This window comes from Protobothrops mucrosquamatus, unplaced genomic scaffold (assembly GCF_001527695.2).
Source record: "Protobothrops mucrosquamatus isolate PMUCROS unplaced genomic scaffold, P.Mucros_1.0 scaffold47, whole genome shotgun sequence".
Classification (NCBI taxonomy): Eukaryota; Metazoa; Chordata; class Lepidosauria; order Squamata; family Viperidae; genus Protobothrops; species Protobothrops mucrosquamatus.
The window spans coordinates 825,519-841,655 of NW_015386429.1; the positions used below are offsets into that span (position 1 = coordinate 825,519).

The window sequence follows — 16,137 nt, forward strand, 5'->3', positions numbered from 1 at the left end:
ATAAAACAACCAAGCTCAGAGAGCACCAAGGACTTCCCAATTCAACCCTGAGATACAAACATTTTCTTCTATCAAAAATAAGATTATTTTGCAGAGTTATTAATATTTATAGCTTCTATTTATTTTTCTGTCCCCTACAGAACACTTTCACAACCAGCTGTGGAGTGAACCTATTGCTCCAAGAAAAAAGAAAAAGCTTGGAACAACAGAGGAACAGCCATCTCCATATGTGATATTAAACAAAAAGTTATAATTACAGCAGGAATGTACCAGGAAAATGGCTGGAAAAATTCAATAAGGAGAAAAAATGAGAAATTGTCTCTTGAGAAAATAACTCATGGTGTATTGCCAGACTAGGTGTCCTGTTTCCAGATTTCTATGGAGCAGTGACTGGACATCTCTTCCCTTCAAGGTATAATCATGACAACCAGCAGCCGTGCACGTTCTGTACCAACAGTCAGTGGACATATGACTCATTATCCTGGGCCACCATACCCATTACTTTTTCCTCCTGTCATTGGAGGACTCTCACTTTCAACTCTTCATGGCATGCAAGGCAATCCATCAACCAATCAATACAACGTTCCCTCACCAGCAAGTAAGCTTTTATTTACTTTATTTACCTTTTATTACTTTCTATAATAGTTTATAGATAAAATCCAGTGTAGCCTGATGCAGATAATTCTGTTTGCAGAACAAAGAATTGAGAGTCTAAGGCCAATAAATCCTATAACAATCCAAAATCTTCTCAGGAAGTTTTCAGAACTCTTCAGAGTACTTCTAGGGAATACTTGGGAAGAAAACAAGAAAATAATGCTGCAATGCTGGATTTCATCATCTCTTTACTATTTGTTTCTAAAAATTGACAAAGCATACTTGTGTATATTAGATTTTAAGTTTAGTTGCTGACAGCTTTATTTTCTACTTATCCAAATTAGATCCTATGCTGTAGGAATCCATCAAAAATTAAAACTGTAGCAGATACTGTCCTCCTAATGAGATTGTTTTGGTAGCCTGGTGATTCATCACAATGGTTTATTTATTACATTCCTTGCTGAAATTTATTGTCCATTTAAAAATACAATAATATTTAATTAATTGAGTAAACCATCCACTTCTTTTGTCAGGTTTGAGTACAATAAACTTTTTTAGGCATAGAATTTAATTATTATATAGGAGATATCAGGGTTCCTCTGTTTAGGAAAAAAAAATACCATTGGTCAGGAAGTCTATTTGTAAAGCTTAGATTAGTACATATCTCCTTGTAAAATCTACACCATAGGAAGACATATGTCTAGCATTCTTGATTGCAGAATGAAGGGCATTGAAACACGCTCTTGAGAAAGTAAAATAATTTTGGAAATAGGATAGCTTGTGTAAGTATTGTGAGTTGCAGTTTTCTTGTGTCCCTATAGAATTGACATAGTCTTGTGGCAGCTACAATATTCATCTGGAGTTCCAGAGCTTTTAGTGTATGTTTAATAGCCTCCTTTGTTTTATCAGATCTTATGGTCAGAAAGAAATCAAATGAAATACCGTATTTTCCAGCGTATAAGATGACTTTCTAAACCCTGAAAATCTTCTCAAAAGTCGGGGGTCGTCTTATACGCCCAGTCGTCTTATACGCCGGAAAATACGGGTATTCTATTTTATTCCTTTATACATGTGGTTTGGCATATTACTCATCAAGTTTTCTCTCCCCCCCCTCTCTCGCTCAAACTCTATATTTTAACTGGAAAAGTTGGGGGTCGTCTTGTACGATCAGTCGTCTTATACGCCGGAAAATACGGTACTCAAATGGAACTATTCGCTAGATACAGTTCTGCATCTTTTGGATTGGAAACTGTTTCACACTGAAAAAAAGGCTATAGCATTATAGAAGATGAATTGACTTTTACTTAATAATATGTTGTTATCTGCCTAGCTCTACTTTCCATGCATTAGAGAAAGCATTAGAGAAACATTCTGGCATAGAAAATATGGTTGTCAGAAAATGCAACTGAATTCTTTTATAGGGTCATTGGTGGGATTCAGCCAGTACACACCACTTCGGCAGAACTGGTAGCTAATTTTTTGTTGCCCAGGCCCAGAATGGACTTCTGGAAGCGGCATCCACACAGAGAACCGGTTGTTCACATATTTGAATCCCACCACTGTATATGCTGGTAATCCTGTTCCTTCATCAAGCAGTTGTTCATGTACAGCCTTGGAAAGAAGGCTATGCTCAGTTAGCAGTTGCTTCGCAAAGGGCCATCCTAGCCAAGCCTCATAAAGCAGGAGGAGAAAGAAAACAGCAAAGGCCAAATAGGGAGGCAGAGCATAGGGTGGCCAAAAGGACAGAGATGGGGAAATATGCAGTGGGAGTAGTTGAAGAGCACACTGCGGTTGTAAGTGCAGACAGGTTGCTGAGTGCCTGAAATTTGATCACGTGAGCCTGAAGTAGTCATAACTTCACGGATCAAGCATGGTCAATTGTGCAGTGGTCACTAAGTAAGGACTACCTTTATATGAAAGCTTATATTGGGCTGCTGTGCCACTGTTGGCAATGGACAAGTAGCGGGTGCAGATATAATATACCCACTTTGAGTCATGAAAATTCCTTACGGTAAAGTCATAAATACAGTGTTTAGCCATGGTGAGAGAGGCTTGCAGATTCTCTAAGTTCTGGTCTTCCTTGTCACCTCCTGGAGGAGTTTATGCTTAATTATTTCTTATGAAATAATGTAGACAGGACAGGCATTCTTGAGAAGATTTACTGCTACTTCATATTTTTCAAGATTTTTGAAATAGTTTTGTACCCTTCTGCAGGGATAGGTAACACTAATCTTTTTAGAACTGGTAGAATTCAATGATTTTTATACAGAGATCTTATCAAATTTCTTTTGAACGAGGCATGCCTTACTTCTACAGTCTGCATAGGTGAGAACTTCATTGGTTATAAGATTTGCATATGATAGATCAGGTCAAAATCAGTTCTGATTGTGAAGTACTAACTGGCCCCCTCATCGCTGTGGGAGGTGATTATTTTTATCATAAATACATTGTATATGGACAGATTTATGTTTATCAAATACTCCAAAAAAGAATCACATTTTGGTGTACTAATATTAATATATTTGAGTTATTTGATATGTGTTATCAATGTATGACCATAATCAAGCCCCAGATTTCTGTTGCTAAGCAAGACAATTACTAAGTGAATTTGTTCCATTTTACGACCTTTCTTCCCACAGTTAGGTGAATCATTGCAGTTATTAAATTAGTAACATGTTTGTTAAGCGACTTTGACTTCCCCACTGACTTTGCTTGTCAGAAGGTGATCACGTGATCCCGGCCAACATAAATATATGCCAGTTGCCAAGTGTCTGAATTTTGACCATGTGACCCTAAGTGTGAAAAATGGTCATACAGTAAGTCATTTTTTTCAGTGCTGTTGTAATTTTGATTGGTCACTAAATGAATGGTTGTAAGCCGAGGACTATCTTATCAATCAAATACATGAAAGTGATATAATTCAGTGGTAAAAAGATTTGAATATTCACAAAATTTGGGAATCAGTACTTTTCACACAGTTCTGTTTGTGTCCAAGAAGATAATATTTCTAAGTAATTCGTATTTTAAAAGAGGGTTGTAGTTTATTATCATTTCATTTTTATATTCTCTGTCATTCAATTCTGGTTTTGTATTCTTGAAACGAATACAGATAGGATATGCATCATGCACATTTATTATTTATAAGTGATAATAGTCTTGGGATATTTCCATAATGCTATTTATTTTATGGGAAAAAGTGAATCATGAACATGTTTCATAATGAAATTATAATAGTCCCATTATTTATATTAATAGTGATGCTGGTGAATATGATTCCTGGGCAGCCTGAGCACTTTCTAATCTTTCTCTTAAGTATATACATTTTTCTAATGATTTGACATTTATAAATAGTGAAAAATACATGGGTTATCTGGATTCTATGGTTTATTTCCCCAAAACTTTGTTTTGATGAGCTACATTGTTCCACCTAATACATACTTATGTTTTATAACAAGAATGTTCATGCAACAATCATTTAAAAAATCTTGTGCTTGTTACCCCATTGATCTCAGTGATACTTATTTCTTTACTTATTCCTTATATGTACTTCTGCTCAAGATATGCTATTAAGAAAATAATTTTCAAAACTAGTGCCTGGCTTGGCTCTGAACTGGTTTAAAAGTAATGCAAACAAATTTTTCAGCTGCATCTACTTAAATTCAATTGCTTATTAAGCACCATTATCTCCAATTTGTCCGAAACGGTATAGGGTTACCTGCCTGAGCTGGGGGTTGGACTTGATGACATCCAAGGTCCCTTCCAACTTTATTATTATTATTATTATTATTATCAAAAATGGAGAAACAGTGACACAGTTAATTGAGCCCTGAAGAGAAAGGAAAATCATTGTCATCCTCTTTGTCCTGGAATCATCCAGTTCCTCACATAGTATAGACTTATATCAGTAATATTCCTAAATGATTTCAAAAGTAATTTCTGTGTAATAGCTTAAGATTTAAAGTTTTATGTTGCTGACAGATGTGCTGTCTCATTCAATTATCTCATTCAAAAAACTGAAAAATCCTGCCATTCTAAACTCCCCAAACTCTCCTTGTACAATAGGAAATACTGTATTGTGTTGTATTGTATTATGTGCTATGCTATGTTATACAATGCTGTATTCATCCTCTCACTCACACTCTTTACCATTTGCATCGGATATTTAAATTAAGAAGATTTTAAAAAGGGCTGAAAACTACGGAATAATCTAATACCAAGATCTCATTCTATATACATTACTTATTAGAATTAACACTACAACTCCATGTCAAATTTCACAGTAACCATTTATCGAAAATACCTAAATGATGTGAAATCTCATAGGATTTTATAAGATTTAATTTTTCTAATTTAGGATAACTAACATTTAACAAGATTTCAGTCTTTTAAAAATCATATTGTGGCCAATATGTTTGCATAAGACAGCTGTCCTATTATTATGCACCAGATATAGTCAAACACCAAATTTGCCTTTTTTTGGAACATTGTTTTGAATGTCCTTAATATATAGTTGACATAAACAGCAGTTGTAGATATGTGATATCAATACATTATAAGTTGGATGATTTGAATATTGAGTTATTTCCTAAGGTATGATTTGACTCATGAAGTTTAGCAGTGCTTTTTTTGTTAAAAAAAAAAAAAAGAAGAAGAAAGGTGCCAGAACTCACACACGTCATACAACCCGTCTTGCCTACCATACAAGGTTCCATCCAAAAAAGGTGCCGGAACTCCGTTCTGGGTGTTCTATGACAAAAAAAGCCCTGAAATTTAGTAATAAAATACCAGCTGCAAGACTGCCAAAGAGCATAGCTGCTAATCAAGGGGATGCAGGTTGTCTTGCTTAGCTTTCTAAAGCCAAGCACGTTTTCTTTGACACCAAAAGAAAGATGTCAACACTGTAAAGTTTCTTGGATTTTCCAGAAGTACCATAGTTGAAGCTTGTACAGCAGACATCCATCTGCAAGAATTTTACCAGATTTTCTAGGTAGGATAGGATAGGTTAGGATAGGATAGTGTTGAAAGCAAAGTCTTCATCCTGGTTCATCCAAGCCGGGGATAAATAAACAACATGGCGACTGCTTTAGAAAGAAGGTTGCAGTTTATTGAAGAGCCAGACCGAAAGATGGTTCTGGGCGGGAAACATGAGAGAAAAGAAGGCTGAGCACATGTGGGTAGTAGTTTTTATACCCTCTCTAGCCTTTTGTTTGAAGCGGTTTCCTCTTCCTGTTTTAGGCTTTGTATTTCCTGTGTCACATATTCTGACCAGAGTCTGGGTGTGCCTTTCTGGTATTCTGATGGTGGTGGGTTAATCCTATTATGTACCAAGGGTTATATCCTGCTTCCCTGGTGATGAGGCTAATGACTCCCAGAGTTTGGGTGGGGTATGCAGATTTTAGGTGTCTTTGTCTTCTTGATCTCCTAGCTCCAACTTTCCTGATGGTTTACATCTGCATTTGTACAGAGCTGGCTTCTGCTTGGGACAGAGAAACTTGGGGGCAGGGTTGGTTTCTGCTTTTAAAATATTTTTCTGCCCTTTTAATATTTCCTTCTCTGGGAGGGCTGACTTCCCACAATAGAACAGGATAAGGTAGATAGTTTAGAATGTAAATGCATTCATTGATCAATTTGAGAAGTTTGTGATATATATGTCATAAGATAACCGTTGAAAAAATAGTGTTCTTGTACTGCAAATCTACTATATTGGTTTATGCAGGACTATAAAAATGTTGGTCCAGGTAAATCTCAATTAGAGCAGTTAACAAATGCCATGAAATAGTCAGATTATTGATATTAACACTATTCAATGTGATATTTCCATTTTTAGTTTATTGAAAGTATAAGTCTCCTTTATTCTATATAATGAAGTTTTGAAAATGGCTTAAAAGGTACTGGAACCTCTGCTTTTCTTAAAGCTGTGATTTTATCTTTAGTTATTTAAACTCCACAACAGTCTAAATTAAAAATGTCTTTACTTTCACTTCACCCATCAATTACACTTAAAGACGTACAGGACGCCTTGATGCAGATAGTACAAGAAAATATAGCATCTGTTTTTCAAGGCTTTATAGTTCATACAGATTGTATAGAGCGACGGGCGGATGAAAAAAAGTTTATACAGTTTACTTAGGGGCCGCACATCAGAGAAATCTACCTAGAGATGTTGCTGTTTGTTTTTCCAGAAGATCTTGCTACAATGAAAATCAGCAGAGATCTCGGATACGTTACAGACTGAAGATAACTCAAAAGGGAAAGGATTATTACTTATCGGTTCTGAAGGCTGATTTGTCATTAACAATGCAAAGAATGGAAGGAATGTTTGAACAAAGAATGCATATAAATGAAAGGAGAAAGAGTAGCAAAAAGGATTTCAGTGGTAACATACTCGTCCGTTTCAGAGCCGACGGGAGGGGCGAGATTGAAGAGATCCGGGAGGACAGATTCATAAGGAAAGCTTTGGAAGTTTTTTATTTTTAAAATTTTTGACTTGGAACACTAACGGTTTGAGCTTGTTATAGAAAAAAAGAAAAGAAAGAAAGAATATTTTATTATTTGAAATAATATAAAAATGAGGTGATGAGTCTGTAAGAAATTTACTCAAAGTATTTGAATATTGGAGGTTTCTTATAAGGAACTATCTATTATGAAAGATTGAAATAGAGTTTCTATCTATTCGGAAAGACTGAAGTAGAGTTTATACAAGGAGAATTTATAAAATTAGTTAAAGACTGTATGATCAAATGGGTTCAAAATATTTGAGAAATGATTGTTGACTTGGGGATATGTTATTAGAATTTACCATAAAAAAGAAAGAGAATATTTTATTACTTGAAGAAATTTATATTATTTTAAAGGACTGAAAGTATTTGAGACTAAAGATTGAGGTAGAGCTCATATAAGAAGAATTTATAAAACTAAAGATTGTATGATTAAATTGGCTCAAAATATTTGAGAATTGTATTGGATACATGGGAAATAATTTGTAATTTACTATTATATTTGGTGGACATGAAGGGATATATAATTTTCTGGACTAATATTTAGTGGAAAATTTAATAGGTTTTTAAGTGATAGATAAAGTTTACTTTGTAATTATTTTTATTGGGGATTACGGAAGATTTGAATTAAGAAATGTATAGCAGCAAGATTATTGGCTGTTTTTTATTTTGCAGAAATGGGAAAGATTAACTTTAAGATATTTGGGTTTGGGGAAGATGGATAGATTATATGCTTAGAGTTTATATGTTTATATGCTTATACTTGATTGTTTTTATTTGAGTTAAAGTATGTTTATACTTGATTGCTTTATATTTGGGTAGTAACATTTAGACTTGGGATGATGTGTGTTTAACCCTGTAACCAATTCTGGGAAGTCCGAGGGGGGTGGGGGTGAGAGGGAGGGTAGAAATAGAAATAAAATAATTATGAGCATTAATGTAGAAATGAGTATTAAATTAGGAGTATTGATGTATGGAGAAATATAGAAGGCGCTCGGTTAGCACCCCTAAACCGTATCCGAAGGGAGGGAGAGGAAGAGGAGAAGAGAGATAGGAGGGAAGTAGGTAGGTAGTGGAAAAGAGGGCGGATGCGGGGAGGGGGTGCTGCTGAGCTGATGCTCGGCTAGCGCCCCTAAACCGTGTCCGTAGGAAGAGGAGAGGGAAGGAGGTGGGATGTGTAGGGAGGTTGAAGGAGGAGAAAAGAGCGGACGCGGGAGGGGGGGTTGCCGGGCTGTTTTGCAATATTAACGTTTATGTTTGTATGTTAAAAGTAATAATACTAAAGTTGTATTAATGTATGTTTATATTTGTATGTGGGGGGATATTTCAAAATTAATAAAAAATTTAAAAAAATGTGATATTTCCATCAAAAATGGGTATTTGGTTCCAGTTTGATAAAAATGTTTGATAAAAATGCCCAAGGCATTGTAAAGTGGTATTAACACTTCTTCCAATGGAACTTTCCTTTTCTATATTTTACACAAACAATTATTGTGTAAAACTCCAATGGCAGCACCAGACTTTCAGTACTTGAATTATTGACACTGGTATCAATTTATAAATTGCACTAAATTGAGTAATGTATTACTCAGACTCACCTTATATATTATTATATATTCCTACAATATTTAATACAAATATACTTTAATATATTGTCTAAGTTGCATGAAAGCATGAGAATAATCACATAATCTTATAAATAACCAAATTGCATCTATTCACAAAAGGGCTACAAAATGTACTTTCCTGCAAAATAATCTAATCCTTGCTCTTAGATTTTATATATTTCTTTTAAAAAAACCTTTGGTTTAAGATACAAGAACAAAAGGTTTACAATTTCCCCTTGTGCAGATTGAAAAATAATGATATTTGCACAGCACAGCTTTGTTCAGAATAATACAATATCAGCCTTGGGGAGGAGAGGTTTAATGGATTTTGTCATCAAATAATTATTTTTATTTGTGTCTGATTTTGAAAAGCTGATTTTAGAACTGTGGTAGAATGATTGTAAGAAGTTGAAACAATCAAAAGATATAGTATATTTATATTTGTGTTTACCCAAATTTATCCAGACTCTGGTGTCCACTTTCACAAAACCTCTATTCAGTCTCAGAGTGGCATTAGAAACACATTTCAGAACTTGGAAGTGCTGAATAGAAAAGTCAGATAGGACCCAGAAATTAAAGGTATGGAGATAAAAGATGAAAAATATAAATTACAAACATTTGCGGATGGTTTGGTATTTATACTAGAAAATCCCTTGGAAACAAGCCCTAAATTATTGATCAAGATTGAACAATTTGGAGAAGTAGCAGGATTGAAAATAAACAGAGATAATACTAAAGTGATAGTCAAAAATCTTACAGATAAACAAAAAACCCAACTGTCAGAAAAAACAGATCTCCAGATAGTTAAGAAAGTTAAATACCTGGGGATATACTTAACAACAAGATGTGTGACATTAAAAGAAGATAATTATCTCAAACTATTAAAACAAATAAAATTAGATTTGGAAAGATGAAAAAATCTACAATTATCAATGTTGGGAAGAAAAGTGACCGTGAAAATGAATATTTTACCAAAACTATTTTTTCTATTCCAAACAATACCTATAACATTAAAGTTGTTTTTTTTTTGATGAGTTAAATGCATCGATTTTGAAATTTATCTGGCAAGGGAAAAAAGCCAGAATAAGACCGAAACTGTTACAAGAAGCAAAAGAAATGGAGGATTTGGGCTACCAGACTGGGTCCTATACTATCAAGCAGCTGCATTAACATGGTTAAAAGAGATAACCCTTAGATACAAAAGATTACTATCGGTTGCTGGAATTAGGTATGTCTAGTGTCTTGGGATTGCCACAAAGAAGAGGGAGTCAAGCTATTCTCCAAAGCACCTGAAGGCAGGACAAAAAGCCATGGATGGAAACTAACCAAAGAGAGAACCAACCTAGAACTAAGGAGAAACGTCCTGACAGTTAGAACAATTAACCAGTGGAACAACCTGCCTCCAGAAGCGGTGAATGCTCCAACACTGGAAGTCTTTAAGAAGAGATTGGACAGCCATTTGTCTGAAATGGTATAGGGTTTCCTGCCTGAGCATGGGGTTGGATTAGATGACCTCCAAGGTCCCTTCCAACTTGATGATGATGATGATGATGATGATGAAAATTTATATAAAATGTTTTATAGATGGCTTTTACCACCTATAAGATAAGCAAAAATGTTTAAAAACATATCTAGTAATTGTTGGAAATGTAGGCAAAAGCCAGGCACGTATTATCACCTCTGGTGGACATGGACTAAAGTAAAAAAAAAATTGGTCAAAAATACACATGTGGTTAGACAAAATGTTAAGAAAAATGTAGATTTTAAGCCAGAACTATTTCTTCTACGTATATATATATTTAATATTACATGTATTACCAGCAATGCGAATTACATTTGCACAGTATTGGAAAAATGAAGAAACATCATCGGAAGAAGACATAATTAGTAAAATCTTGGATTGTGCGGAAATGGATAGGCTTACATTGAAAATGAAAGGGAAAGAAGATACAGAATATTTTCAAACATGGGATAATTTTATAAACGGCTAGAAAAATGGAGTAGAGAGTAGGAATAGAAGTTGTATTATTATTAATGTCAAATATGTGGACCCAAACAACACGTTGTTTATTAAGCACTAAAGATTTGTAACTATAAAAACTTAATAAAATATCTAAAAAAGAAAAAAGAAACACATTTCAGAACTTGAAGGGAGGACCTTAAAAAATTGTCTGAAATGATATAGTGTTACCTGTCTGAGCAGGGGATTGGACTAGAAGACCTGCACAGTCCCTTCCAACTCTATTCTATTCTATTCTATTCTATTCTATTCTAATTTGAATGGAACAAGTTCTAATGATGCAGAATTGGAAAAGGAATTCAGTTGGGTACTGCTGCAGACATTGATAACAAACATTATACCATTTCTAATATGAAATGTACTGTTTTTCAATCAACAGTATAGTCTACTTGGAGAATCCTATACGAAGAAATGATGTCCATTTCTTTGTAACTGACTATGCTGTTTGACTCATTAGAATTGAGAAGTACTATATTTAGTACTATAGTGGGACACTGCAAGAAATAATATTATTGAGAAATTAAGTTTATCATTATAAGGGACGAACATAATTGGAATATATTGGAATAACATTATGTATTCAGCTGCAGTTTCATCTGTTTGTCTAATAGCTATAAATACAGAATTGCTTTTTATAAATGAAGAGAATGATACCAAAATAATCTCTGCTTTATGTCATTGCATATCATGCCTTCTTTGCTGGCAAGATACAGAGAGGCTTATGGCAATTAATACAAGTAATAGGAAAGGAAATTCTTCAGGTATGCTTTGTGCAATAGTACAGCAGAAGATTACTAGGAAATTGCAATTTGTATAGAATGCAATAACCAGGTAAGAGCCACTTTGCAGTATTATATATATGATTTTGCTTCAGGATGTCTGTAAGAGCATCGTCTTCCACTGGAATCTGCCCAATCTTATTTTATCAGCTCCAGAATACTGAAGACCTTCTTTCTATGGGAGATTAAAGAATTAGACTCCATGAACAGGCCTTGGTAATTGGTACATCTCTATAGAACAACCCAACTTGAATCTTCCAACAACCAATTGGAGCTTGACTGAAGAGAGCATGGGATTATTAATTTTTCCAATTTAATTTTAATTATTGGATTATATGGATCATTTTAAACATTCTTGATCTTGCATGAACTGTTCAGAGTTTATTAAACTGGACAAGATAAAAATAAAGTAAAATAAAGAGTTTTTTTAAATAATACACTAATGTCTCATATGTATATATTTTTCCATGAAGAAGATAATTATAGTCTAATCTGGGGGGGAAAATAAAGCAAAATGTTGGAGTAGAAAATTATTTCTTTAATGAATTTTAATACTACTACTAATAAAGAATCCAGTTTGTATATATTCTTCTATATGTTCAACGGCATAAAAAGGAACATTTCTGAATATTTAACCGAATAATAATGCAATTCAGGTATGGAGGACTCTTGTTGTGTTTGGATATGTTATTTTTGTTTATTAAATATAATAATTCACAGATAAAACTGCAGAACACATTAACTTGGAATTAACTTTCAAAGTCTTTAATGTTTCAGAACATATTATACATTACAACTTACCTAGAAGTTGAGCAATGGATCCAAATTTATCTCCTAGTCATCACTGCTGTGCAGTGGTGATGATGCTAAGTATTTAACAAAGGTATAAATTATACCTTTGGGTATAATTAGGGAAAACATAAATGTATCTGAAACAACTCATATGTTGATCTATTCCAAAATAATGTGTTATTCAACAAGAATGACCCTTTAGATAAAACCCTGCTACAGCATGGACATCTTAAAATGAATCAAAAGGGTTTTGGCATTCTGTAAGATCTGGCATTGAGTAAACTATTGGTCTGATAATGTTTCACAGTAATGTATTGTTGATGTGACACACCATTCTAATATTGCATTAGAGTAATGTATCATCCAGAAGCCAAACTAATAATGCATTTCTCTATCTAATGAAGAAAGTATCTAATAATTTATGCGCTACAGTTGAATGATAACATCAGTCTGAGTACAGTATAATAGAAAAGACAGTTAACTGTATATCATTTCTTGAAATGATTCTTGAGCACCCCTAACCTATTGACTTTGTGTTTTCCCTGTTCATATTTAAGAAAAAATAAAATGTATCCTCAAGTTGAGAAAGTTTTGTTTTTAACCCAGTGAATGACAATTGTTTCCTTGGCCACATGACTTATTTCAGAAACATTTTCTTGGAGAAAAAGAGAGGTTAGACTCTTTTTTGTGCTTTCAGAAATCAATGCACTTTTCATTTATTTCAGCTCATGTTGGCCCTTGCAATTGCTGTGGTACAATTTTCCACAATATTAGAAATGCCTCTAGAATTCATTAAGTTGCTTAAGTGTTGGTTTAAGAGAGCAGTGCATCTAGTAAAGATGATTGATGCAAGGCTCAAGATTTATGACTTTTCCCCATTCAGTATTTTTCTGTTTGAAAAAATATATATTTTTGTTTCCTTGGTCATTGGATATTCACATGCCTTATTTCTATTTGCTGTCCATCCGATGTAGTCATTTACCTCCTGGATAAAGTTATTGACAATTTTGACAATTGCCCACTCATTTCTATCTCTAAAAACCAAGCAGCAGAGGACTATTAGCTTTATTGGCCATATTTCATATACGTTTGCTTCACACAGAGGATCCTTGTGAAAAGATCATAAAATAGTTTAGGGTTTAATAGCTCTGGGAGCTGGAAGAAAATTAGCCTGCCTAAGCCACTTTCAAACAGACACTGGTTTTCCCTATTTCCTCTCTTAACTGCTTTAGGATGTTCTTTGTTAATGATTCCCTGGATATTAAGAACCTTCTGAAAGGCAAGGTTAACTCAGGACAATTTCCATCTACCCTGAATGAAAAAAACGTTTTATACAAATACTGACTATTCTAGGTTTTCCAAATGCAGTTATAAATAATGATTTTGATGGTGACAGCATCTAATTATGCTGATTCCAGAGAACTGAGTATTGTGGCAAGAATGGTGGATCTTTGCCAAACCCTTGATTCATATCAGCATATTGAATTTTCAGATGACTTTGTCTCTGACTTTGTATCACTAGCCTTAGTTTTTTTTAAAAAAATCACAGTGCTTTATAGCTTGATACAGTTCTCCATCATCACTTCAATTTCTTGAATAGCCAAAGCATTATAACAACATGGATCAAAGATTCTCTATAAGTTTATGTTCATACTCGAAGAGATTTTGAAAGAATAAACGTGTGGCATCTACTGCCAAAGAACAGACAAAGGAGAGAGAAGAGCAAAGTGATAAAGTTAGGGGAGAAATGTATGGAAAAAATACATTCTGGTCAACTGTAAATACTAAATGTGCTATTACGAGCTTTTGGCAAGGCAGAGGACATTTTTAAAAAATTGTTTAAGATTACACAGAAAAAAACATTAGTTTCTATATTAGTTGTTAAAATCTTTTGCAAATTTGTTTATTAAAAGATTCCTTTATTAAATATGATTGTCAGATGTGATTGACAGGTTGCATCTTACATACATAATCACACAAAAGCTTTACATGGGTTTTAAAATTCTGCAATTTCATTGCATCCTGGAAGACCCAATAAATCTAGCCATTTCTTTGCATAAACTGTGCTTTCTAAAAATCATTCAGATAGGCAAAATGGTTCTTCTGTAAATTTATTGATTATCTTCATTTTCATCATACTAAGTCATAAGACATAGCTTGACTGAACATAAAGCATGGGTAGAGTTAGTGAACCATGGTCCCTTCTATCTCTATTTGTAAACTTTGATTAGTAAACCATGGCTCAGTCTAAGAATGGATATCTTCATCCCACTACAAATGTTTTGTTGAGTTTTCTTTGAAGAGCAGAGACAGTGAAATAAATATATTTTGAAATTTTGGTAGGTCACCATATATTTTTCTAAGGGTAAAACGACTTCTGAAATTATACTACGGGTTAATCAGTACAAGCTTTTTGATCATATTTTGATATACTGCTGTGCTTTATGACCTTCTATATCAGGAGTGTCAAACTGCCAGCCCACGGGCCAGATGCATCATACCAAAACCACACCCACCCCATTGCCGGCAATGGGAAAAAAGTTGCAATACGTTGCAACACGTCACATGATGTTGCGAGTTTGACACCCCTGTTCTATATCATATTGTACTGTGATTCAAACATAGCATGGTAACTAAGAAATATAATCTAATGTGACATTAGCAGCAGTGCTACTATTCAATTCAGAATAGATCTGGAAGAGACCTTAGAGGTCTTCTAATCTAGTCCAATCCCCTGCTCAAGCAGGAGACCCTATACCATTTCAGACAGATGCCTGTCCAATCTCTTTCTAAAAGCCTCCAGTGATGAAGCACCCAAAATATCTGGAGGCAAGCAGTTCCATTGGTTTATTGTTCTCATTGTTAGGAAGTCTCTTCTTAATTCCAGGTTGCTTCTCTCTTTGACAGGTTTCCATCCATTGAACAATTAGTTTAGAATTCTATGACTAGCTCCCATCAAGAATAAGTCACTGTCCATTTTGGGGGGGTGTCTTATCTCTGTTGCCTCTAAGGGTGTCTTCCATGAACATAACAGGTACTATTTGAACAAAAATTTATTAAAAGGAACATGAGTACCTTTGTGTAGTTTTGTTTGTATAAACTACATAGATGTTATATCTGGGAAATATTTTTTTTCAAATGCATTATTATAATTATTATGGTCCTAGGGATTAAAGGAGTCATAGTAATTGTAGTTTCAGGTATCCAAGAAAACATAAAAGGTTTAGTGCAGTATTTAGATTACTCCAGCCTTCTCTAATTTGGGACGTTCAAGATACATAGGTAACACAAGCCGTACCATTTATGGTCAGCATATAGAACACTGTTGGAGAAGACTGATACAAAACTTGAGATACAGGCAAATTGAGAAGTTATTATTTTTAAGTGCAAGAACAATAGTTTCAATTGTAATTAAATAAAGTTTTCTTGCTAATAAAGTTAACAACTACTTGCAGCATATATTACTCATCATTTAACAGTATATGTTTTTATTTGGCATAAATACATTAGATCTAATATCTAAAATATATTGATAAATCACATATTCTTTGGGATAATTTCAAACAATGCCTTACAATTAGATAAAGATTTCTGTAAAAACTGTTTTCTTTTATAAAACAAAGAGGTTTATGAAACTTTAGAAACATCATCTCTGTGCAGAATGATTTCCAGAGCTTGGGGAAGGAACTTAGCAGAATAGGCTGTAGGCTTACTTTCTCAGAGGTTTTACCAGTGTATAAGGAGCAAAATGGAAAAGGCCAGCGCATAGCACAATTTAATATGTGGCTAAAGGAGTGGTGTAAAGGGGAAGGCTTTGGATATATTAGTCACGATGTCTGTAGCTGGTC

General features: G+C 34.1%; 1 protein-coding gene across 1 annotated transcript in view; it reads left to right on the forward strand.

Annotated features, from left to right (window-relative positions):
* Positions 1-420: 420 nt before the first annotated feature.
* Positions 421-16,137, forward strand: part of RARB (retinoic acid receptor beta) — a 248,910-nt gene continuing 233,193 nt past the window's right edge. The window contains exon 1 of the mRNA XM_015811703.1: positions 421-598. Coding sequence (XP_015667189.1) covers positions 421-598 — 178 coding nt within the window. The remainder of the gene's footprint in view (positions 599-16,137) is intronic.